Here is a 24,578-nt window from a genome sequence, read left to right as displayed (position 1 = left end):
TGGCCTATAATTAGCTAAGATAGCTGGGTCAAGTAATGGCTTTTTAAGTAATGGTTTAATTACTGCCACCTTAAAAGCCTGTGGTACATAGCCAACTAATAAAAATAGATTGATCATATTTAAGATCGAAGCATTAAATAATGGTAGGGCTTCCTTGAGCAGCCTGGTAGGAATGGGGTCTAATAGACATGTTGATGGTTTGGATGAAGTAACTAATGAAAATAACTCAGACAGAACAATTGGAGAGAAAGAGTCTAACCAAATACCGGCATCACTGAAAGCAGCCAAAGATAACGATACGTCTTTGGGATGGTTATGAGTAATTTTTTCTCTAATAGTTAAAATTTTATTAGCAAAGAAAGTCATGAAGTCATTACTAGTTAAAGTTAAAGGAATACTCGGCTCAATAGAGCTCTGACTCTTTGTCAGCCTGGCTACAGTGCTGAAAAGAAACCTGGGGTTGTTCTTATTTTCTTCAATTAGTGATGAGTAGTAAGATGTCCTAGCTTTACGGAGGACTTTTTTATAGAGCAACAGACTCTTTTTCCAGGCTAAGTGAAGATCTTCTAAATTAGTGAGACGCCATTTCCTCTCCAACTTACGGGTTATCTGCTTTAACCTGCGAGTTTGTGAGTTATACCACAGAGTCAGGCACTTCTGATTTAAAGCTCTCTTTTTCAGAGGAGCTACAGCATCCAAAGTTGTCTTCAATGAGGATGTAAAACTACTGACGAGATACTCTATCTCACTTACAGAGTTTAGGTAGCTACTCTGCACTGTGTTGGTATATGGCATTAGAGAACATAAAGAAGGAATAATATCCTTAAACCTAGTTACAGTGCTTTCTGAAAGACCTCTAGTGTAATGAAACTTATTCCCCAATGCTGGGTAGTCCATCAGAGTAAATGTTATTAAGAAATGATCAGACAGAAGGGAGTTTTCAGGGAATACTGTTAAGTCTTCAATTTCCATACCATAAGTCAGAACAAGATCTAAGATATGATTAAAGTGGTGGGTGGACTCATTTACATTTTGAGCAAAGCCAATTGAGTCTAATAATAGATTAAATGCAGTGTTGAGGCTGTCATTCTCAGCATCTGTGTGGATGTTAAAATCGCCCACTATAATTATCTTATCTGAGCTAAGCACTAAGTCAGACAAGAGGTCTGAAAATTCACAGAGAATCTCACAGTAACGACCAGGTGGACGATAGATAATAACAAATAAAACTGGTTTTTGGGACTTCCAATTTGGATGGACAAGACTAAGAGTCAAGCTTTCAAATTAATTAAAGCTCTGTCTGGGTTTTTGATTAATTAATAAGCTGGAATGTAAGATTGCTGCTAATACTCCACCTCGGCCCGTGCTACGAGCATTCTGGCAGTTAGTGTGACTCGGGGGTGTTGACTCATTTAAACTAACATATTCATCCTGCTGTAACCAGGTTTCTGTAAGGCAGAATAAATCAATATGTTGATCAATTATTATATCATTTACTAACAGGGACTTAGAAGAGAGAGACCTAATGTTTAATAGACCACATTTAACTGTTTTAGTCTGTGGTGCAGTTGAAGGTGCTATATTATTTTTTCTTTTTGAATTTTTATGCTTAAATAGATTTTTGCTGGTTATTGGTGGTCTGGGAGCAGGCACCATCTCTACGGGGATGGGGTAATGAGGGGATGGCAGGGGGAGAGAAGCTGCAGAGAGGTGTGTAAGACTACAACTCTGCTTCCTGGTCCCAACCCTGGATAGTCACGGTTTGGAGGACTTAAGAAAGTTGGCCAGATTTCTAGAAATGAGAGCTGCTCCATCCAAAGTGGGATGGATGCCGTCTCTCCTAACAAGACCAGGTTTCCCCCAGAAGCTTTGCCAATTATCTATGAAGCCCACCTCATTTTTTGGACACCACTCAGACAGACAGCAATTCAAGGAGAACATGCGGCTAAACATGTCACTCCCGGTCCGATTGGGGAGGGTGCTAGATAAGTGTTAGATAACATACAGGGAGGAATCACAGTACAATCAGAAGCTACCAAAAGCCATGGAATCTTTGATGGAAGGGTAATTCAAAACAATTTCTCCCATTATGCCCATAAGTAGAGTCCCTTCAACAGACCTGATTACAAAGGCAGCAAGCCACAGACTCCAGGTTGCAAGGTGGCACTGCCTTGGCGACGGCATGTCATACAAGCTGGGTTGAGTGTTTGCTCTCAGTTAAACCACACAATTTCTTTGAGAATCTAGTTAACAATCCATATGTCCGTGTTACCTGCTATAGTTAGTCCTCTTTCTGTCAGCATATTCAATCATGAATCCAGAACAGATTGACAATAATTATCTGTGTTGTTGAAATCAAACAGGCAAAAAGCAAAAATGTGCCATACGAGATTACTTTGCTTGTCTTCTTACAAGCACCTTTCTGGGATTCATGTGGGGATGGCTGATTACCATAGTGGTGAATCAACACATCAAAAGTACACATAGTACACATTCATTCAACAAATTCATTTATACATCTGACTGAAATCCTTTGTTCTGATTGGCTGATTCGCATGTAATAATTGCAATACTTTTCACAATAAATCACCCAAAGTTAACAACAGCCACATTACTGACTGATTCGGCACCATTTCGGGCAACATTATGAGTGATTGCGGACCGATTTTGTCATAACGGGGCAACAATGTTTCGTACATGTGCAGGGGTGATATCTCTCTCTCTCTCTCTCTCTCTCTCGACATCATGGCAGAGAACCGAAGGCCTGGGTCCGTGGATACTGATGGGATAAACGCTCTTCTATCCAAGAAAAACAGTGAGTACCGCGAAAAGTACCAAAAAACGTTCCGCACTGTTCAAGGATTTTTTCACGAAGGACGACGGGAAAGATTTGCACGGTGTTTCACCCAGCATGTTTGAGAAGCTTCCCACTGCCACACTCGACCATGAACTGGGGAGCAGAAGGTTTGCGTCCGTGGATACTGATGGGATGAACGCTCTTCTATCCAAGAAAGACAGTGAGAGTACCGCGAAAAGTATCAAGAAAAGTTCCACACTGTTCAAGGAGTTTTTAGCGAAGGACGACGGGAAAGATTTGCATGGCGTTTCACCCGACGAGTTCGAGAAGCTTCCCACTGCTGCTCTCCAAGTCTGGCCAGAGGCTGAAACACAGTGAGTTTGAACGGGAAATGACTTAGCAAATTTTTCACACAATTGTAAAGATAAATTTAGTAACTACACAGTTGTATAATAAAACAAATGGTGACTGGTTTATCGGGCAGCATAATGGTGCCTTCGGCCTTGGGTGACAATGATCCCTCGGGGTGACATTCCATTATGCTGCCCTCCAAACCAGTCACTATTTGTATATTGATGCATCCCACCGGAAAAAAAAGTCTGTTGGAGCTACATGATTTAAATATATACATCTCTTGCACATGACAAGAATGTGTCCAAATAACAAAATTTTATTCTTTCTCAATTACAAAGATGATGAAATTATGTTATTTGGACACACTCTGTATATACTGTATTTAAGCTATGTTTCCCTTTCTTCAGTGTAACTGAACCAAAATGACACTGTTAATATAGAAAACGGCTTTCAATAAAATGACCAAAGTGATTGTAGGCATTCCTCACAAACTTAAAGTTGTTACTTTGAAACGTAACTGAGTTTGATACTATGAATACACGGTTTAAGAGCAAGATAGAAATATTCATGACATGAAATGTTTACTATTCATCAGATCAGATTTTTTTTCTTTTTTTTTACTGCAGCTGTGGATGCCAGACAAACTTAAATAGATCTGTCATATCATCCCTGTACCTCCTGAAAATCAAAATGTCAAGACTTCTCCAGATCCCAAATGCCTAGTCAATGAATACAGCCGTGCCTCATTACACCAGCACTTACTCATAGCCACAAGAGATGTGGTGCCCTCAAGAGGATGACTGCTGACAATAATAAGCACTTATGATGATGATACGATGGTGATGACTACTATGACTAATAGCGTTAAAATCTGCTTTTATAGCACAATTCATTCAAGGAGCAACTTAATGTGCTATTCATAAAAATGAGTTCAAATAATCTCACCGCAAATTAATAAATTAAAATGACTTTAAACTGGGAAACTGTTGATTTAAAAAATTAAAAAAGGAAATACAACACATTAAAATATCTAATGATGTTCATATAAATCAAAATTTAAATTTTCATGAAAAAAATTAATAAATAAGCATGTGCTCTATCTATCTACTGTATATGTGTTGTCATTTTGGCTGCTCCTGTGTCAGGATGGGGTTGCCACAGCAGATAGAGCCAGATCCACACTGGTAATTGGCACAAGTTCTACACCGGACGCCCTTCCTTACACAACTCCAGTTTCACCCGAAGAAACACACACAAAACTGCTGGTGTTCCAATGAGGTCTCACATGCAAGTACTAACCACATGCTGCACTGCTTAGCTTCTGAGATCTGACGAGATCAGGCTGACACAGAGCAGACTGGCTGCGTGTTCTATCTATATAATATTGTACAATAAAAATTGTGCAAAATCTGAAACATAAACACAGCTGGACTTTATGACACGCAAACACACTCACCTCTATGATGTCACCCTTAGCTTTTCAGCAGTGTCATAGCTGCAAAATAATGACAGAGTGAGAATTAATATATAAGATAATTTCAGCATACAGTATAATAAAAAATGTTCAATCATGCAAATACACAGCTGTCGTGTAGGTGGCCATGTCAAGTTCATGTATATTTTCTCAAGGACCACAGCACAATCTCTGGCTTTGTAGCTGTTTCTTTCCTGTTAGCTTCTTTCTCTGCTCCGTCTCGGTGCACCAACCTTGCCATGGCTAACAGGAAGCAGAGGGCACAGTGCTTTATTTAATTAGACACAGCAGCTGAGTGCTCATGTGGAACCGAACAGCGGAGGCAGACTGGGGTAGTGAGATGGATAGGCATTCTCCCACTGATTCTTTGCTGTGCTGTCAGAGGCGTGTAGATTACATGACAGGAAGGGGGGGGGGATTGGGGGCAGGGGGACTCTAAATGACATCTGCACAGGGACTCATCCCCGGTCAAGATTGTCTTTACTCCTAAAGTATCACTGTCTTCTTACAGTTACTTTTGTCTAATATGCAAACCAAGCTATCAGTTTGTTTCACTGCAGCGGGTTGAGTGTTTTTATTAACTGTGATAACACCCATTATTCTAAATGAATTAGGAACTGCTATTGATTTTGTATCTACTCTGACACTGATCAGGTAGACTTTCCCTCATGGGCCGGCAGGTTGCAAACATAGAGGTGTGCTGTTCATCCCTGATGAGTTTCTTTCACCTCTTGCAACAACTAAGGGGCAAACAGAGAGGAAATGTCCACTAACAACCTGCAATCTCCTTTTTGTCACACAGTTTTCTCATGTTTGGAAAAGTCAAAAATAAAAATAACGTAATGCTAAAGTACCCTCGGCCGCATGGGCATAACAAGAAGAAACAGAATGTGACCTTTTACCTCTTAAGATAAGTCAAGGTCTGTGTCCCAAGAATGCTTCCTGTGAATTTGAAGACTGACAGTAATAGGACTGGACTTATGCTAAGCACAGACAGACAGACGGATGCAAGGCCTTTGCAACACCCAATGGCCAAATTTCGGCCTCGGATAAAAACATAATTGGAGGCCATGACTGATTCAACAATCATTTTGCACATTCATTTGGTGAACATTTTGCAGGTGATTTACAAAGAATATGTGCACAAATGACAGCAACTTTGGCACCGCTGTCGTGAAAAGACCTCAAATGGATAAAGATGTTTTGAAGTTATTCATTTAAGCTACCCTACCTGTGACATGTCAGTGTCCGTATACCGTGTCTTGCTAGGAAATCCTAAAAACATGTATTATTAATAATAATAATAATAATAATAACAACAACAACAACAACTAGCACAGTGCCCCCTTACCAAAAGTAGTACATACAAGTATGTTTCAAGTATACTTCCAGTTTACTTTTTATATACTTATCAGTACTATTTTTTGGTAAGGGCCATGGGGATCCACAGCTCTAAATTGGATAGTATTTATAAAAGAGGCAGCTGACATTTTTCAAGAGTGGTAATAAATTATGCAGTTTTGATAATGATTTAGAAAGGTGTATTAGTCCAGAATGTTTTTAGAACCTTAGACCTCAACACTTTTTAGAATATCTAAACCCTTTTATTTCCTGTTAATTATGTAACTTTTTAATGTTAATTTACTGTGTTAGTGTATTTATAAATTGTTTAGGTTTTGTTATATTCACACTAACATGCATATGTCGCAGACATGAAGGAGGGAAGCTCTTCAGCATCTCATCATGTCATTTAGGTCCTTCAGACTGTGTTTTGAGCAAATGCTTCAGGGGAGCATTAGCATGGCTAAAACCTTTCAGCTTCTGGGGGGGGGGGGGGGGGGGCTGCTCTCCAGACACCCTCCCCCCCCTTGCCTTTTTAAGCATTTTTCTTTTTTTCCCTTTCAACTTCTGGGGGAGAGCTTTACTCCCCAGACTCCCCTGCCACTTTGAGCATTTTTTTAAATGTAGATGTAAGTTAATATTCAAAGTTTTCAGCTAGTTGATAGTAGGGCTGTATAATATGGCCAAATTATCGTACCTCAATATTGTCATATCAACATGATATAAGATATGACTATGATTTCACACAAAGTGCAGCAACAGTGAAAATTAAACATTCTTGAAAAAACAGTAACAATACCACACTCATTTTGCACTCATCATAAGGTTAGGATACTGTGCCCTCCAAAAGTATTGGAACACTTGGTATTTCACAGATTTTAATTTGTTCATGCCATTTCAAATACAAGAAATACAAAAAATATAAAGAATAAAATTTTCTAAAATTACCTTCCTCAAACTCAAACTGAAAGCAAATCTCTAAAACTTGATTACACCTGTAAATAATGATCAGTGCTTTTGCCAGTTTTCTTCAGACAACTCAGGAGATGGAAACATGAACATTTCCAAGTCACTGAATATGTCTTGGAATTTATTTACATTAATTATTAAGAAATATAAAAGATTCTTTCACCAAAACATCAAATCGGCTTGCATCTCAGATTGTTATGTGTCGACGCGGGTTGAGGAGCGGACCTGTGTCAGACAGAACCCAGCGCTAAAAATAACCAGAAAGCGATTCCAACAACAGAAACAATTTATTTTTCACCTGTGCATAATAATGTGTACAAAACTAAAAGAACGTCCTTCTGGTGGAGTGACTGTTGGCACGCTCTTAAGCGCCCAAAAGGATAGAAGCCCGGCGTTCCTGGACCCACTACCACCAGACAAACACCCCCCAGGTGGACACGACAAACTGACTCTCTGTGAAGCAAAGAAGAGGTGAGGTAAGTCAGCAGTTACAACAATATCTTTCAAAAGACACACGCTATCAGTAACACATTCAGGTCTGTATTTTTTAACTTTATGCAAATGAGCAGCTTCTCACAACAAGTGGAGGATCACTTATCCGCACGCCACAGCAGTGAGAAGCAAACTGCACAACTCTCATCACAATTCCAGTATACTGCGTAACAAAGCACCAAGTTACTATCAACAATTAGTCGAACACTTAATCACCTTTAATGTGTGCTGACAGCAAGTGTCCCCACCCTTCCTTGCTTCACGGGCTCGATGTGTCAAACCCAGGCGCGGTCCCCAGCGTCTCACAAACGGACATCACAAGGTCGAGTTCCCGGCAGTTCTGCTTGAATCACACATGCCTTAAATGCAGAACGCCATCCAATTATCTGCTTCAGCTGAAAGTCTTTAAGGTTGCATGTGAGCACCAGTCACAGGTGCTACACATGATGTTGATGAGGGTGAGGATTCTTCAGCCAGCACCTTCTCCACAGACAAATCAGTTCTCATGCCACCTGAAGAGCAAAGAAAAGAAAAGAACACCAAAACATCCGGCCACACCCCCCAACACACAACACAGATGTACTTTCTGGCAAATTGTTTTAGGTGTTCTTTTGAAGAAAGTCCTCCTTGACACCACTTCATCAAGAAACTGGATTTTATACTTTTAATTAATTTATATCAAGTTGTAGAGATTTGCTTTCAGTTTGAGTTTAAGGAAGATAACTTTAGATTTATTTGTGTTATGTGTGTTTAGTTGTGTAACAGATGTGTCACTCAGACAGCAAAATTAAGAGGTTATTTAATCAACAGCTGCCGGCTCGTTTAAAAATCACTGGAGAAACACGTATATATAAGACAATCCAAATTAAAGGAGAAATCCCACTTTTAACAACCTGGACCTCATTTCTGGCATAAAATACAGTCCTTTACTCACCAATATAACTTTGGTGTCATTATTAGTCCATAGTTCAAATGACGTGTTCATTTCAAATCTGACGCAAATATTTTTCTTCTTCTACTAAGATGTATTGGAATTTACTGTGGTACAGAGCACCACCTACTTGACAGGAGGAACCTAGCAGTCAATGTGAATCACTGATTTCAAAATGCAGCTCTTGTCAAGCAGCCGTGAAATGTCAATCATCTGTGTCCAATCAGATTTCAGGGGAATACAGTGCAACCCTGGCCTCCGCTCTAGCTCCACCCATGCCAGGATGTGTTCAACATTTGACATTTCCTGTTTCACTGTGGACTCAAAATTTGGCACTTCCTGTTTCAGTGTGAATTTGCCACTGAGTTCCCACGAGATTCCATGCAATATCGTCTGTCAATCCATGAAGTGTCGATCCAGGAAATGTTTGACATTTCCTGTTTCACTGTGGACTCAAAATTTGGCACTTCCTGTTTGGAACTACCTGTACCATGAGTGAGCTTTGTGCCACAGCATGTGGCTTCGCTCGTATTAATATTACTATAATTATTATTATTATCAGTATTATTATTGTTGTTTTCATTATTACTTCTGCTTTGTCATTTGATTTTAAATGGACCACAAATAACCACAAAATGGAAATAAGTGGTTTAACTTTCTTGTATCATCCATGTGTTTTTAATGTATTTACAATTATATTATGTACTTACACAGAACTGACTAAATAAAATCACACATACACACACATACATGCACAGATGGAGGCATGCATGCTTTTACAACCCCAATTCCAATGAAAGTGGGACAGTGTGTAAAATGTAAATAAAAACAGAATACAATGATTTGCAAATCCTCTTCAACCTATATTCAATTGAATACACCACAAAGACAAGATATTTAATATTCAAACTGATAAACTTTATTGTTTTGGTGCAAATATTTGCTCATTTTGAAGTGGATGCCTGCAACATGTTTCAAAAAAGCTGGGACAGTGGTATGTTTACCACTGTGTTACATCACCTTTCCTTCTAACAACACTCAATAAGCGTTTGGGAACTGAGGACACTAACTGTTGAAGCTTTGTAGGTGGAACGGTTTCCCATTCTTGCTTGATGTACGACTTCAGTTGTTCATGGTTGAATGGTCTATTTGAAGAGTTTCAGTCAGGGTTTAGAATTCATCATAGTACAGAAACAGCATTAGTGAAGGTTACAAATGATCTTATGGCCTCAGACGGTGGACTCATCTCTGTGTTAGACCTCAGTGCTGCTTTTGATACTGTTGACCATAAAATTTTATTACAGAGATTAGAGCATGCCATAGGTATTAAAGGCACTGCGCTGCGGTGGTTTGAATCATATTTATCTAATAGATTACAATTTGTTCATGTAAATGGGGAATCTTCTTCACAGACTAAGGTTAATTATGGAGTTCCACAAGGTTCTGTGCTAGGACCAATTTTATTCACTTTATACATGCTTCCCTTAGGCAGTATTATTAGACAGCATTGCTTAAATTTTCATTGTTACGCAGATGATACTCAGCTTATCTATCCATGAAGCCAGAGGACACACACCAATTAGCTAAACTGCAGGATTGTCTTACAGACATAAAGACATGGATGACCTCTAATTTCCTGCTTTTAAACTCAGATAAAACTGAAGTTATTGTACTTGGCCCCACAAATCTTAGAAACATGGTGTCTAGCCAGATCCTTACTCTGGATGGCATTACCCTGACCTCTAGTAATACTGTGAGAAATCTTGGAGTCATTTTTGATCAGGATATGTCATTCAATGCGCATATTAAACAAATATGTAGGACTGCTTTTTTGCATTTGTGCAATATCTCTAAAATTAGAAAGGTCTTGTCTCAGAGTGATGCTGAAAAACTAATTCATGCATTTATTTCCTCTAGGCTGGACTATTGTAATTCATTATTATCAGGTTGTCCTAAAAGTTCCCTGAAAAGCCTTCAGTTAATTAAAAATGCTGCAGCTAGAGTACTGACAGGGACTAGAAGGAGAGAGCATATCTCACCCATATTGGCCTCTCTTCATTGGCTTCCTATTAATTCTAGAATAGAATTTAAAATTCTTCTTCTTACTTATAAGGTTTTGAATAATCAGGTCCCATCTTATCTTAGGGACCTCATAGTACCATATCACCCCAATAGAGCGCTTCACTCTCAGACTGCAGGCTTACTTGTAGTTCCTAGGTTTGTAAGAGTAGAATGGGAGGCAGAGCCTTCAGCTTTCAGGCTCCTCTCCTCTGGAACCAGCTCCCAATTTGGATCAGGGAGACATGATCCCATGATGCACTGAGTGTTTCTTTCTCCTTTTGCTCTGTATGCACCACTCTGCATTTAATCATTAGTGATTGATCTCTGCTCCCCTCCACAGCATGTCTTTTTCCTGGTTCTCTCCCTCAGCCCCAACCAGTCCCAGCAGAAGATTGCCCCTCCCTGAGCCTGGTTCTGCTGGAGGTTTCTTCCTGTTAAAAGGGAGTTTTTCCTTCCCACTGTTGCCAAGTGCTTGCTCACAGGGGGTCGTTTTGACAGTTGGGGTTTTTCTGTAATTATTGTATGGCTTTGACTTGCAATATGAAGCGCCTTGGGGCAACTGTTTGTTGTGATTTGGCGCTATATAAATAAAATTGATTTGATTTGATTTGATTCAACAGTCCGGGGTCTCTGTTGTCGTATTTTGCGCTTCATAATGTGCCACACATTTTCAATGGGAGACAGGTCTGGGCTGCAGGTAGGCCAGTCTAGTACCCGCACTCTTTTACTACGAAGCCACGCTGTTGTAACACGTGCAGAATGTGGCTTGGCATTGTCTTGCTGAAATAAGCAGGGACGTCCCTGAAAAAGACGTTGCTTAGATGGCAGCATGTGTTGCTCCAAAACCTGGATGTACCTTTCAGCACTGATGGTCCCATCACAGATGTGTAAGGTGCCCATGCCATGGGCACTATCTATTCCTACCTCATAGACACACCAGGTATTTATGAAAGTAATTTGTATTTTATGTCATGCCTCGCATTGCCCACGTATTTTAAAAACAAAAACAGTGGCAAAAATATAAAAACTCATATCTAATTAAACTGTCCACTAATTAAACAATTCATCGAGCTTGATTATTGTCATGCCAGCCAGCGTTGTTAAGCACGTTGCTAAGACCTCATGGGCGGAGTGCCCGGATGTACGACTGAGTCAATACACCAAAAATGCATCTCGCATTTCAAAATAAGTAGTGTGTAGTGGTGAAATTGGCCACTTAGTGCGCCATTCTGATTTCTGTCGGGTGTCATCGGCGACAACATTAAAACTGATCGAGAATCGGCTATAATCTTTAAATCTGATGCAGAATATTTGCAGAAGTGTGAACATAACATACAGAATTAAGAATATTTTATTGTAGGCCATGTTTGTGGCCAATTAATTACTTATGCTTTTTTCCCTGGTGTGTTTTTGTCTACCCACTCATTTTTTACTTCTCTTTTCTTTCACAGTCCGCAGCCGCCACCCCGCTCCGCTGGTCCACCTGACTGTCTACACCTGGAACCTGTCCACCGGTGGCTCCACCTTCCTGGTCTCCATTCTGGCTGTACCATTTGCACATTTATCCAATTAGTTGTTACTGTTGCTTTTTTCCCCACTCTAACCTGCCTTATTGCATTTGAGTCTGTCTCCAGTTCCTGGTTGCCACAACACTTATGTACATGTGATTTCATAGTTTTTTAATTATTATTATTTTTAATAAATTAGCAAAATTCTCAAAAAACAAATAACAAAAAATACAGTTTTTGACATTTTCATTATTGTGGGTAGAATTTTGAATAAGGCTGTAAGATAATGTGGGGAAAATGAAGCACTGAATACTTTCTGGATGCACTGTAAAGTGTACTTCTGGTTTTGACAACCTCAGAGCAGACAAACCTTTGGGACCCCACTGTGATCGGGGGGTCTTTGACGTCATATTGGGAGCCAGGTCTCGGCCTGACCTGTATAGTGCCTTGAGGCGACTTATGCTAGGGTTTGGTGATGTGAAAATGAATTCAGTTGATTGCACTCACTAGCTAATTTATTTGGTGCATTGCTTCGGATCCCCTTTTGACTTCAGAACTGCCTTATTTCTTTGTGGCAGAGATTCAAGAAGATGCTGGAAACAGTCCTCAGAGATTTTGTTCTGCATTAACATGACAATATCACACAGTTCCCACATCATTACACCACCACCAGCCTGAATTGTTGATTTACCAAAAAAAAGGCAGGCTGGATCCATGCTTTCATGTTGTTTACACCAAATTCTGACACAAACGTGAGGGTTGCAGCGTAAATTGAGACTCATCAGACCAGGCCATATTTTCCCAATCTTCTATTGTGCCAATTTTACTGAAGTGTGCCTATTCTAGCTTCTGTTTTCTATTCTCAGCTGACAGCAATGACACCCAGTGTGGTCTTCTCCTGTGGCCCATTTGCTTCAAGGTTTGATGTGTGTTACTTTCAGACATGCTTCTTTGCATGTCTTGTTTGTAGAAAATGGTTATTTCAGTTTCTTGTGCCTTTTTGTCAGCTCAACCTTGTTTTGTCTTTTTGTAGGCTCTGCCTTTAATATGGTACTTGCACAGAGACTCATTGAATTTTTCGTACCATGTTACCACAGAGATGGCTGTGTGTGAACATCCCAGTAGATCGGCACTTTCTGAAATATTCAAACCAACCTGTCTGGCAACAACAACCATGTGACATTCAACGTCATATAAATAAACTTTCTTCTCCATTCTGATCACGTTTGAAATTCAGCAGAACATCTTGACCAAGACCACTTGCCTAATTGCAGTGAATTTCTACCACATGATTGGTTGGTAACATATTTATGACCAGTGGGGGGGCATTTGAAGTGGCTATTAAGTGTATAATTCTCATCTATTATTTCACACTGTATTTCTTGGCTTTCTAAAACAACCAAAAAACCCAAAGGTTTCTCTGAGTTCACTCAACTTTCTGGCAGAAACAGACGACTAAACATGTGCCTTACTGTATGTGCTGAAACAGCACTGAAGACACGTCCACTGCTTGAATAATGTGTGCATAACTACTAAGTAATGTAGCACAGGGAGCTTTTTTAATTAGCGCTCCTGAAGTTATCCAGTGGCCCACATTTAATAATGACAGCAACATGAATGTTCTATTTACATACATTTACTCGGCATTGTGTGACCGTTGGGAGAAGCCAGCGGCAGAGTCTGTGATGCCAGTGAAAAGGGAGGGTATGTCAAGCTGAGCTGCCTTGGGCCACATTCTGAGGCCCTCTAGATTTTAACTGTGGCAATGTGGCACAGTTTATGAGTGACCAGCAAATCTGTCAAACTGGGTTATGTTACAAAAATAACACAAGCAACTTTTCAATAAAACTTTGCGTAGTGCTGATGTGTGTATGTAATGCATGTCAAGTCATTTATAATGTCTGCTTCTGTATAAAGTTCTTTAAAAACAAACAGCTGTGACCCTGGTGTCCACCAGACCTAGGTTTCGGAAATGAAAGTAACTGACAAATAAGCTAATTTCAATCTACATGTAAGTTCAACCACACTTGGTCCTGATTTCCACCATGTATCCGTCTATCCGTCTGTCTGTCTGTGCTGAGCATAAGTACAGTCCTATTACTGCCAGAGGCTTCACATTTACAGAGAACACTCTTGGGATACAGACCTTAGAAAAATTCAAAGATGGCTAACCTTGACCTATTTTAAGAGGTTAAAAAGTCACATTCTGTTTCAATCTGTTCAGTTTTGTTTTGAGTGGCGGTGGTGAGAGCCAGTCAGAGGAGAGCTGCACCGTGGGGTCAGTGGCTGGTCTCTCCTAAACCGCTTTGTTTTGTGTGTTTATATGCATGTATCTCATATAACATGTAGAAGCTCATGATAAATAAGCACTTCTAAAAACTGAAAATGCTGTTTTTGGAACCCAACAATGCATCTGAACATATTTACAAGACATTTCATGGATGTTAGCATGGTGACGTCACAGGTTGGTGAATAGCTGCAAAACTCTGTTTCGTTTGTGTGTAAATATATCCCTATGGAAGGAGGCGTTGTGGCGCCAAGCCACGCAACGCGACGTGATGGACGCAACTGAAGCGACGCGAGTGAAGTGATTCTAAGCAATTGGCGTGTTTGTGCCGCGATCTCACGTCGTGTCACGTTGCCCTTCTCCCCAAGTTGAAATATCTGAACTTTTTCATCTTGTCACGCCACTATGACCAATCAGGGACTGGATATGTAGTGACTTGGAGATGTCTGGAGTTTGACTGAGTTGGATGTGAACATGTCCTGTCTCTGGTAGCCAGCCTGCAAGCAGGACTTATGTTCCTTTTGTCCTTTATTTCACAATTATGACAGAGTTTGGGGGAAGAGCGAGCAGCAGCCCCGCAGCAGCTGAGTTTTTTTTTAATTGTTTATGTACGCGCATGAACAGGACAGGAGGTCCTCAAACTGGGTCCTGCAGAGGCGGGAGGACCGCTGAAAGTGGCCGTCATCCAGATGCAGCTCCTGCAGCAAATAATGATACTCCCCAAATTGGGAACATCTCATGAGGATGCTGTGAACCCAGGGATGGCGACGTTTGTCAGCTTTCCACAACAATTAGGAGCACAGCAACTTGCTCTATGTGATCAAGGTCCATCATGTTAACTTGACTGACAACCGGAGCTGGCAAGCGGAATGGAAGCTCCTCCTATTTGATGACGCACTGGGGTGAATTTTTGCAGCGAAAGCAGAGCGACACACCGGGCGATGGTGGCGTCTCGTCGCGCCCGGTGTGAACGTGGCATTAGAGTTAAAGTTGTCTCAATATCTGCAAATGCACAGAGGGTGATCTACAAATATTCCTTGATTTGCACAACATGAACAAAAATTTGATCTGAACATGTACAAATTTTACACAAAACAACAGGATCTTAATAATTAAACAACTGCAGATTATAAAGAACACAACGCTCATACGGCCAAGGGTATTTTAGCGTTGGGTTATAGTCACGTCTGTAAGTAGCTGAGCAGTGAAATGAAATAATCAAGGTGTGCAAAGTCATCATGTAGTGGTGACTTTGCACACCTTGATTATCTTGATTAATCATGTAGGAAATATTTGTACACATATATTAGTACACACAGTGCAGCTTGAATTAACTGGGAAATCTACAAGCACATATTGATTACTTACTGTCAACTCATTGTGGTGGTGTACACAAGCAAAATTACAAAAACTGTGTCACTGCCAAAATATTACATAGTGTAAGCGGCTGGCAGCACGGTGGCTTAGTGGTTAGCACTGTTGCCTCACAGCAAGAAGGTGATGGGATCAATTCCCTCGTAAAAGAGATCTTGATCTCAGTGGGACTAACTTGGTTAAATAAAGTTTAAATAAAAAAAATAATAATTTCAACATAAATTTATTTCAGTGTTTACCCCTCATCTTGTAGTCGAAGGGGCACTGTCATCATCTTGTCTTCCTGTCACTCTCTTTGTCTGCTTGTCCAAGTGATCATGGAAACACATTATCCCTTGAATGGACTGAGGGATGTTTATCATTTTGATATCTGTGATTCATCTCAGGATGGACCTGAAGCCTATTGGAGATTGCTCACATTTGCCTACTTTTTCTGAGGAAATAGGTCAATGTGGTCAATAACAAATTAAACACAACATCGCCTGAATGGGCAAAGAGGCATTCATCATGTTGCCATCTTAGGATGGACCTGAAACCTATCGGAGATTGGTGAACTTCACCTGCTGTTTTTGGGAAGCACGTTAACTTGGTCTGTAAGTACATGACAATAATATCACCTGTACAAGCAATGGGATGTTCATGATAGTAATAAAGCTGATGCATGTTGGAGTGGAGAAGAAGCCTATTGAAGATTGGTGACCCTGACCATTTTTTTTTGAGGGGGGGGGGGGGGGTGGGTATTCAATCACCAGTAAAAAAAAAAAAAAAATTCATTCACCAGTCATGTTGTACTTGTACAGCTGAGGGGGTTCCACGTAATTGCTGAGGCACATCATGTTTATTCACTATGTCCGAAATTTCAGTGCATCAACAGTTTGGATGCATGTAGATGACTGCATCTTTAAATAGTATAGATCAGGGGTGGCCAAGTTCGGTCCTCGAGAGGCACATTCCTGACACTCTTAGTTGTCTCCCTGCTCCAACACACCTGAATCCAATGAAAGGCTCATTAAAAGTCTGCTAACGAGTCTTTCATTGGATTCAGGTGTGTTGGAGCAGGGAGACAACTAAGAGTGTCAGGATGTTGGCTCTCGAGGACCGAACTTGGCCACCCCTGGCATAGATCATTTCAGAATATTCCAGAAACTTAGGGAATTACTTTGAGAAAATTCTGAATGATGAACTGGCATAAGTTTGTAAAACTAGGGCAGTTGTAGATTATTTAAGGGCCTACCTGTAAAAAAAAAAAAAAAAAAGCCTTCTAATGTGTTAGAGAAAAAGAAAAAAAAAGTAAGTCCTATGAGGCCCATTGGTGGTGGTGCTTTTCCCGGATTTTGAAGTTTGAAATGGATGAGAGTCTGGATGGGATGCCAGCCCATCACGGCTGACTCTTCCAGCCAAGGTGGGTACCTATTTACCAATGGGCGCATTGGGACAATGCACGTGAAGTGTATTGTCCAAGGACACAGAGGGTAGCCTGTCAGGAATGTATTGGCTGTGCAACTCTTATTCCACATAGCGAACTGCTCTACTATTTATGAGGAAGAAAAAGAAATCAAAAGAATGAATTCAAGCCATCAGAGCAAAATTTTGGAGCTTCCTTAGGAGCCATTTCAAAAGATTCATAGGACCAGAAGCAACTGTACGATCCGTTATACAAAAATGTAAGAAGCTTGAGATCACACAGACATAACTTCAAGAAAGGAGGACCAAATTAACACAGAGGAACAAAACTTTGCTGTAAATGTCCAACTGAACTTCATGATCAGAACTAAGAAATTGATGGAGTTGGACACATAAGATTGAAATATGATCAAATCAAATCAAATCAATGTTATTTATATAGCGCCATATCACAACAAACAGTTGCCACAAGGCGCTTTATATTGTAAGGCAAGGCCATACAATAATTACGGAAAAACACCAACGGTCAAAACGACCCCCTGTGAGCAAGCACTTGGCGACAGTGGGAAGGAAAAACTCCCTTTTAACAGGAAGAAACCTCCAGCAGAACCAGGCTCAGGGAGGGGCAGTCTTCTGCTGGGACTGGTTGGGGATGAGGGACAGAACCAGGAAAAAGACATGCTGTGGAGGGGAGCAGAGATCACTCACTAATGAGTAAATGCAGAGTGGTGCATACAGAGCAAAAAGAGAAAGAAACACTCAGTGCATCATGGGAACCCCCCAGCAGTCTAAGTCTATAGCAGCATAACTAAGGGATGGTTCAGGGTCACCTGATGCAGCCCTAACTATAAGCTTTAGCAAAAAGGAAAGTTTTAAGCCTAATCTTAAAAGTAGAGAGGGTGTCTGTCTCCCTGATCTGAATTGGGAGCTGGTTCCACAGGAGAGGAGCCTGAAAGCTGAAGGCTCTGCCTCCCATTCTACTCTTACAAACCCTAGGAACTACAAATAAGCCTGCAGTCAGAGCGAAGCGCTCTATTGGGGTGATATGGTACTATGAGGTCCCTAAGATAAGATGGGACCTGATTATTAAAAACCGTATAAGTAAGAAGAAGAATTTTAAATTCTATTCTAGAATTAACAGGAAGCCAATGAAGAGAGGCCAATATGGGTGAGATATGCTCTCTCCTTCTAGTCCCTGTTAGTACTCTAGCTGCAGCATTTTTAATTAACTGAAGGCTTTTCAGGGAACTTTTAGGACAACCTGATAATAATGAATTACAATAGTCCAGCCTAGAGGAAATAAATGCATGAATTAGTTTTTCAGCATCACTCTGAGACAAGACCTTTCTAATTTTAGAGATATTGCGCAAATGCAAAAAAGCAGTCCTACATATTTGTTTAATATGGGCATTGAATGACATATCCTGATCAAAAATGACTCCAAGATTTCTCACAGTATTACTAGAGGTCAGGGTAATGCCATCCAGAGTAAGGATCTGGTTAGACACCATGTTTCTAAGATTTGTGGGGCCAAGTACAATAACTTCAGTTTTATCTGAGTTTAAAAGCAGGAAATTAGAGGTCATCCATGTCTTTATGTCTGTAAGACAATCCTGCAGTTTAGCTAATTGGTGTGTGTCCTCTGGCTTCATGGATAGATAAAGCTGGGTATCATCTGCGTAACAATGAAAATTTAAGCAATGCCATCTAATAATACTGCCTAAGGGAAACATGTATAAAGTGAATAAAACTGGTCCTAGCACAGAACCTTGTGGAACTCCATAATTAACCTTAGTCTGTGAAGAAGATTCCCCATTTACATGAACAAATTGTAATCATTAGATAAATATGATTCAAACCACCGCAGCGCAGTGCCTTTAATACCTATGGCATGCTCTAATCTCTGTAATAAAATTTTATGGTCAACAGTATCAAAAGCAGCACTGAGGTCTAACAGAACAAGCACAGAGATGAGTCCACTGTCTGAGGCCATAAGAAGATCATTTGTAACCTTCACTAATGCTGTTTCTGTACTATGATGAATTCTAAAACCTGACTGAAACTCTTCAAATAGACCATTCCTCTGCAGATGATGAGTTAGCTGTTTTACAACTACCCATTCAAGAATTTTTGAGAGAAAAGGAAGGTTGGAGATTGGCCTATAATTAGCTAAGATAGCTGGGTCAAGTGATGGCTTTTTAAGTGATGGTTTAATTACTGCCACCTTAAAAGCCTGTGGTACATAGCCAACTAATAAAGATAGATTGATCATATTTAAGATCGAAGCATTAATTAATGGTAGGGCTTCCTTGAGCAGCCTGGTAGGACTGGGGTCTAATAGACATGTTGATGGTTTGGAGGAAGTAACTAACCAAATACCGGCATCACTGAAAGCAGCCAAAGATAACGATACGTCTTTGGGATGGTTATGAATAATTTTTTCTCTAATAGTTAAAATTTTATTAGCAAAGAAAGTCATGAAGTCATTACTAGTTAAAGTTAAAGGAATACTCGGCTCAATAGAGCTCTGACTCTTTGTCAGCCTGGGTACAGTGCTGAAAAGAAACCTGGGGTTGTTCTTATTTTCTTCAATTAGTGATGAGTAGTAAGATGTCCTAGCTTTATGGAGGGCTTTTTTATAGAGCAACAGACTCTTTTTCCAGGCTAAGTGAAGATCTTCTAAATTAGTGAGACGCCATTTCCTCTCCAACTTACGGGTTATCTGCTTTAACCTGCGAGTTTGTGAGTTATACCACGGAGTCAGGCACTTCTGATTTAAAGCTCTCTTTTTCAGAGGAGCTACAGCATCCAAAGTTGTCTAAAATGAGGATGTAAAACTATTGACGAGATACTCTATCTCACTTACAGAGTTTAGGTAGCTACTCTGCACTGTGTTGGTATATGGCATTAGAGAACATAAAGAAGGAATCATATCCTTAAACCTAGTTACAGCGCTTTCTGAAAGACTTCTAGTGTAATGAAACTTATTCCCCACTGCTGGGTAGTCCATCAGAGTAAATGTAAATGTTATTAAGAAATGATCAGACAGAAGGGAGTTTTCAGGGAATACTGTTAAGTCTTCAATTTCCATACCATAAGTCAGAACAAGATCTAAGATATGATTAAAGTGGTGGGTGGACTCATTTATATTTTGAGCAAAGCCAATTGAGTCTAATAATAGATTAAATGCAGTGTTGAGGCTGTCATTCTCAGCATCTGTGTGGATGTTAAAATCGCCCACTATAATTATCTTATCTGAGCTAAGCACTAAGTCAGACAAAAGGTCTGAAAATTCACAGAGAAACTCACAGTAACGACCAGGTGGATGGTAGATAATAACAAATAAAACTGTTTTTTGGGACTTCCAATTTGGATGGACAAGACTAAGAGTCAAGCTTTCAAATGAATTAAAGCTCTGTCTGGGTTTTGATTAATTAATAAGCTGGAATGGAAGATTGCTGCTAATCCTCCACCTCGGCCCGTGCTACGAGCGTTCTGGCAGTTAGTGTGACTCGGGGGTGTTGACTCATTTAAACTAACATATTCATCCTGCTGTAACCAGGTTTCTGTAAGGCTTAATAAATCAATATGTTGATCAATTATTATATAATTTACTAACAGGGACTTAGAAGAGAGAGACCTAATGTTTAATAGACCACATTTAACTGTTTTAGTCTGTGGTGCAGTTGAAGGTGCTATATTATTTTTTCTTTTTGAATTTTTATGCTTAAATAGATTTTTACTGGTTGTTGGTGGTCTGGGAGCAGGCACCGTCTCTACGGGGATGGGGTATTGGGGGATGGCAGGGGGAGAGAAGCTGCAGAGAGGTGTGTAAGACTACAACTCTGCTTCCTGGTCCCAACCCTGGATAGTCACGGTTTGGAGGATTTAAGAAAATTGGCCAGATTTCTAGAAATGAGAGCTGCTCCATCCAAAGTGGGATGGATGCCGTCTCTCCTAACAAGACCAGGTTTTCCCCAGAAGCTTTGCCAATTATCTATGAAGCCCACCTCATTTTTTGGACACCACTCAGACAGCCAGCAATTCAAGGACAACATGCGGCTAAACATGTCACTCCCGGTCCAATTGGGGAGGGGCCCAGAGAAAACTACAGAGTCCGACATTGTTTTTGCAAAGTTACACACCGATTTAATGTTAATTTTAGTGACCTCCGATTGGCGTAACCGGGTGTCATTACTGCCGATGTGAATTACAATCTTACCAAATTTACGCTTAGCCTTAGCCAGCAGTTTCAAATTTCCTTCAATGTCGCCTGCTCTGGCCCCCGGAAGACAATTGACTATGGTTGCTGGTGTCACTAACATCACATTTCTCAAAACAGAGTTGCCAGTAACCAGAGTTTGATCCTCGGTGGGTGTGTCGCCGAGTGGGGAAAAACGGTTAGAAATGTGAACGGGTTGGCGGTGTACATGGGGCTTCTGTTTAGGACTATGCTTCCTCCTCACAGTCACCCAGTCGGCCTGCTTTCGCGGCTGCTCGGGATCTGCTGGAAGGGAGCTAACGGCGGCTAAGCTACCTTGGTCCGCACCGACTACAGGGGCCTGGCTAGCTGTAGAATTTTCCACGGTGCAGAGCCGAGTCTCCAATTCGCCCAGCCTGGCCTCCAAAGTTATGAATAAGCTACACTTATTACAAGTACCATTACTGCTAAAGGAGGCCGAGGAATAACTAAACATTTCACACCCAGAGCAGAAAAGTGCGGGAGAGACAGGAGAAGCCGCCATGCTAAATCGCCTAATGTGTAAATAATTTAGAGGTGATTCAGCAGAGGGAGTGCTTTAGTTAAGGCACGTGAAGATTACACTGTGAAACAAATCGTTATCTAGTTATCTAGATCAATCTAACTGCGCAGATTAAACAGCTAACAGATACAGCAAAACACAGCTGTGCTCCGGAACAGGAAGTGATACAATACCGCAGTGAGAGCCAACCACCAGTAGAGGCCTCTGTCATCAACCTGAAAGAGAGCAGGCCTAAAAGGTTGTTCATGTAATTATTCTTTATTTTAAAATAACGTCATAAGGAAATACAGTAGACATTGTAACCAACGTAAAACCTATTGTTTGATAAAATGGAATACGTGTAAGAGGAGAAAATTAAGTCTGAAAGAGTGCGAGTAACCATTCAGCTCCAACTGTGAGTCCTCTAGTAATAATGCAACAGAAATATACATAATTTTCATTAAATTAAACTGATAAAATCAGTCTGGATAAATAATCTGTAGCTTAATCGTAAACCTATCTTGTTCCCACATGAAAGTACTCAAAATTGTGCAGGAACAGTAGCTGAAAGCAGCACTTATTTTATTTTTTACATGTAATCACAACATTCAAAGGTGACATATTTATTGATAAAAGCAACACAACATGCCTGTTAAGAATTCATATTTCACAAGTTAAAGTTTTAATATGTGACTGAAATCTAAAATGTCTAAACATGTTGACAGGTGTGCACAGTAGCGGTGAAATGTAATGTTAAATGTTAATTAACTGAAAGATTCGGACAACTATTGAGTCAGCAGCTGCTGCTCATTTATACTCCTCCATTTGCTGCTTGCTACTTTCCAAAAAAAAAAAAAGACAGAGAGTGAGAGAGAAATTATCCTCTGACAAGTTCACTGAGAGCAACTCACAGCTCTGTTGAACTTTTGGAACAGAAATGATGCACCAGAGAGTAGTGCCGCTTCCTCAATTAAAACGAATGACTTAAGAACAAAAAGCACACATAAGGGCATGTAGAGCATAACCCTTACGACTACTGCTGGTATTATATTTTGTTATATTATAAAATAGCTTGTAATGGGTGTAATTATGCCTGCCAAATTACTGAGTTGGAGGTACAACCCAAGCACCCCTCTTGGATAACTCAAAAAGAAGTTGAAGGCTTTCATCAAACTTTTGCAGAGGTCAGATATCTTAAGGTCAAGACAGAGCTGACTAAATTTCATTGATGATCCAATCTGCCTCAAATGGATTCTTTGATATGTTTTCCTTTGACCTATTCTGTAATATTTTTGGCCTTTGACATGATTATGTACAAGCTCCACGCAATTCTAGGTTGGCATGATCATAGAGAGGTCCACAGTCCCTAGTGGGCTGTGCAACATAGAGTTGGATTCCAAAGTGTCAAGATGATGATGTGATGTGGTGTTTATTGCTTATGGAGTCTGCATATGAAAAGGTAATAACGATAACTAAAAAAAACAACAACAACAAAAAAACAAATGCAAATAAGGTAATAAGGATGATGATTATGTGTGGTGTAGGGAATAATGCTTGTTGTTATTACTCCATTGATAGAGGGATGCACTCTAATTGCCCTTCCAGTTAAAATTTTATGTCAAAATTTGATTCAATTTAGAAATCACTAATTGCATGATCCTTGCTTTAGATTCCTTCATACTTGGTGATTTAGCACACATTTGTGTATGTGCAGTGTATGTAAAAGTTTGGGCACCCCTGATAATTTCCACGATTTTCCATTATAAATCATTGGTTATTTGGCTCAGCAATTTCAGTTAAATATATCATACAGCAAACAAACACAGTGATATTTGAGAAGTGAAATGAAGTTTATAGGATTTACAGAAAGTGTGCAATAATTCTTTAACCCTCTGGGGTCCGAGGGAATTTTTTGGACAGTTCACTCGCCTGGCATAAATGTTTTATTATTGCTGTTAACAGCTCTCGCTGCATCCCACAATCAAGTTTTATGTCTCTTTTTTTCAGGACAACCTGTGCTTTCACAATATATATGTTGTTGTTGTGTTTTATAAGTGTAATAAAGGTTTACAATCAGAAATGAGAAAGGAAAAAATAAAGTGAAAAATAATTTTCCACACACATGCACATTTTGAACAATATATACAAAATGGTCTATGCATTTTGTTATTTTGATATGGTAGAACAGTGCTTTACAGAGAGTAAGCAACAGAGTTATCCAGTAACATTCACATGCAAACTAGTGGAGCAATTCTGATAGTTACACACTCTTTGTTTGAGCACGTGAGATTGTCATCAGAGGCTCTCTGTCTGCTCCGTCTGCCTTCACTTTCGCTGTGCGTAATGGCGCAGGGCGCATTGGAATAGTATGTACTCACTGGAGCACCCAGGGAGCTATTCAAACGGGCCAACTAATAACATATCACTCCTGAAAACGATCATTGGCTTTTCACGTGAGGTAAATCTGCCCTACGATTGGATTTTGGAAAACCATGTGACAGTGAACCAATTCCGATTGGACACTCACATTGAGCACGTCATCACACAGCTTCTATGAGGGGTGCAAAGATGGCCGATGGCTGGCTCGAAAGTCCGCGGAAATAACTTTTCAGCAGAAAAAAGTAAGTTGCTATCTCATATCATTAAAAAGTTATTTATAATTTTGTAAAGCTTGGTCTTAGCCATCGTATACAACGGTGTCGGCCCCAGAGGGTTAAACAAAATTAGGCAGGTGCAACAATTTAGGCACCCCAACAGAAAAAATGCATCAATATTTAGAAGAACCTCCTTTTGCAGAAATAACAGCATCTAAATGCTTCCTATGGCTTCCAATGAGAGTCTGGA

At 40.1% G+C, this 24,578-nt stretch overlaps 1 protein-coding gene across 1 annotated transcript in view; it reads right to left on the bottom strand.

The window, feature by feature from the left end:
- The window catches only part of cd276 (CD276 molecule), a 340,196-nt gene that overhangs the window by 77,395 nt on the left and 238,223 nt on the right, over positions 1-24,578 (bottom strand). The window contains exon 7 of the mRNA XM_034186696.1: positions 4,608-4,646. Within this exon, the coding sequence (XP_034042587.1) occupies positions 4,624-4,646 (23 nt within the window). The 3' untranslated portion in view covers positions 4,608-4,623. The remainder of the gene's footprint in view (positions 1-4,607; positions 4,647-24,578) is intronic.

This window comes from Thalassophryne amazonica, chromosome 2, assembly GCF_902500255.1.
Source record: "Thalassophryne amazonica chromosome 2, fThaAma1.1, whole genome shotgun sequence".
Lineage (NCBI taxonomy): Eukaryota > Metazoa > Chordata > Actinopteri > Batrachoidiformes > Batrachoididae > Thalassophryne > Thalassophryne amazonica.
Note: the sequence above shows the minus strand (reverse complement) of the source record. Positions and strands in the feature narration are given on the sequence as shown.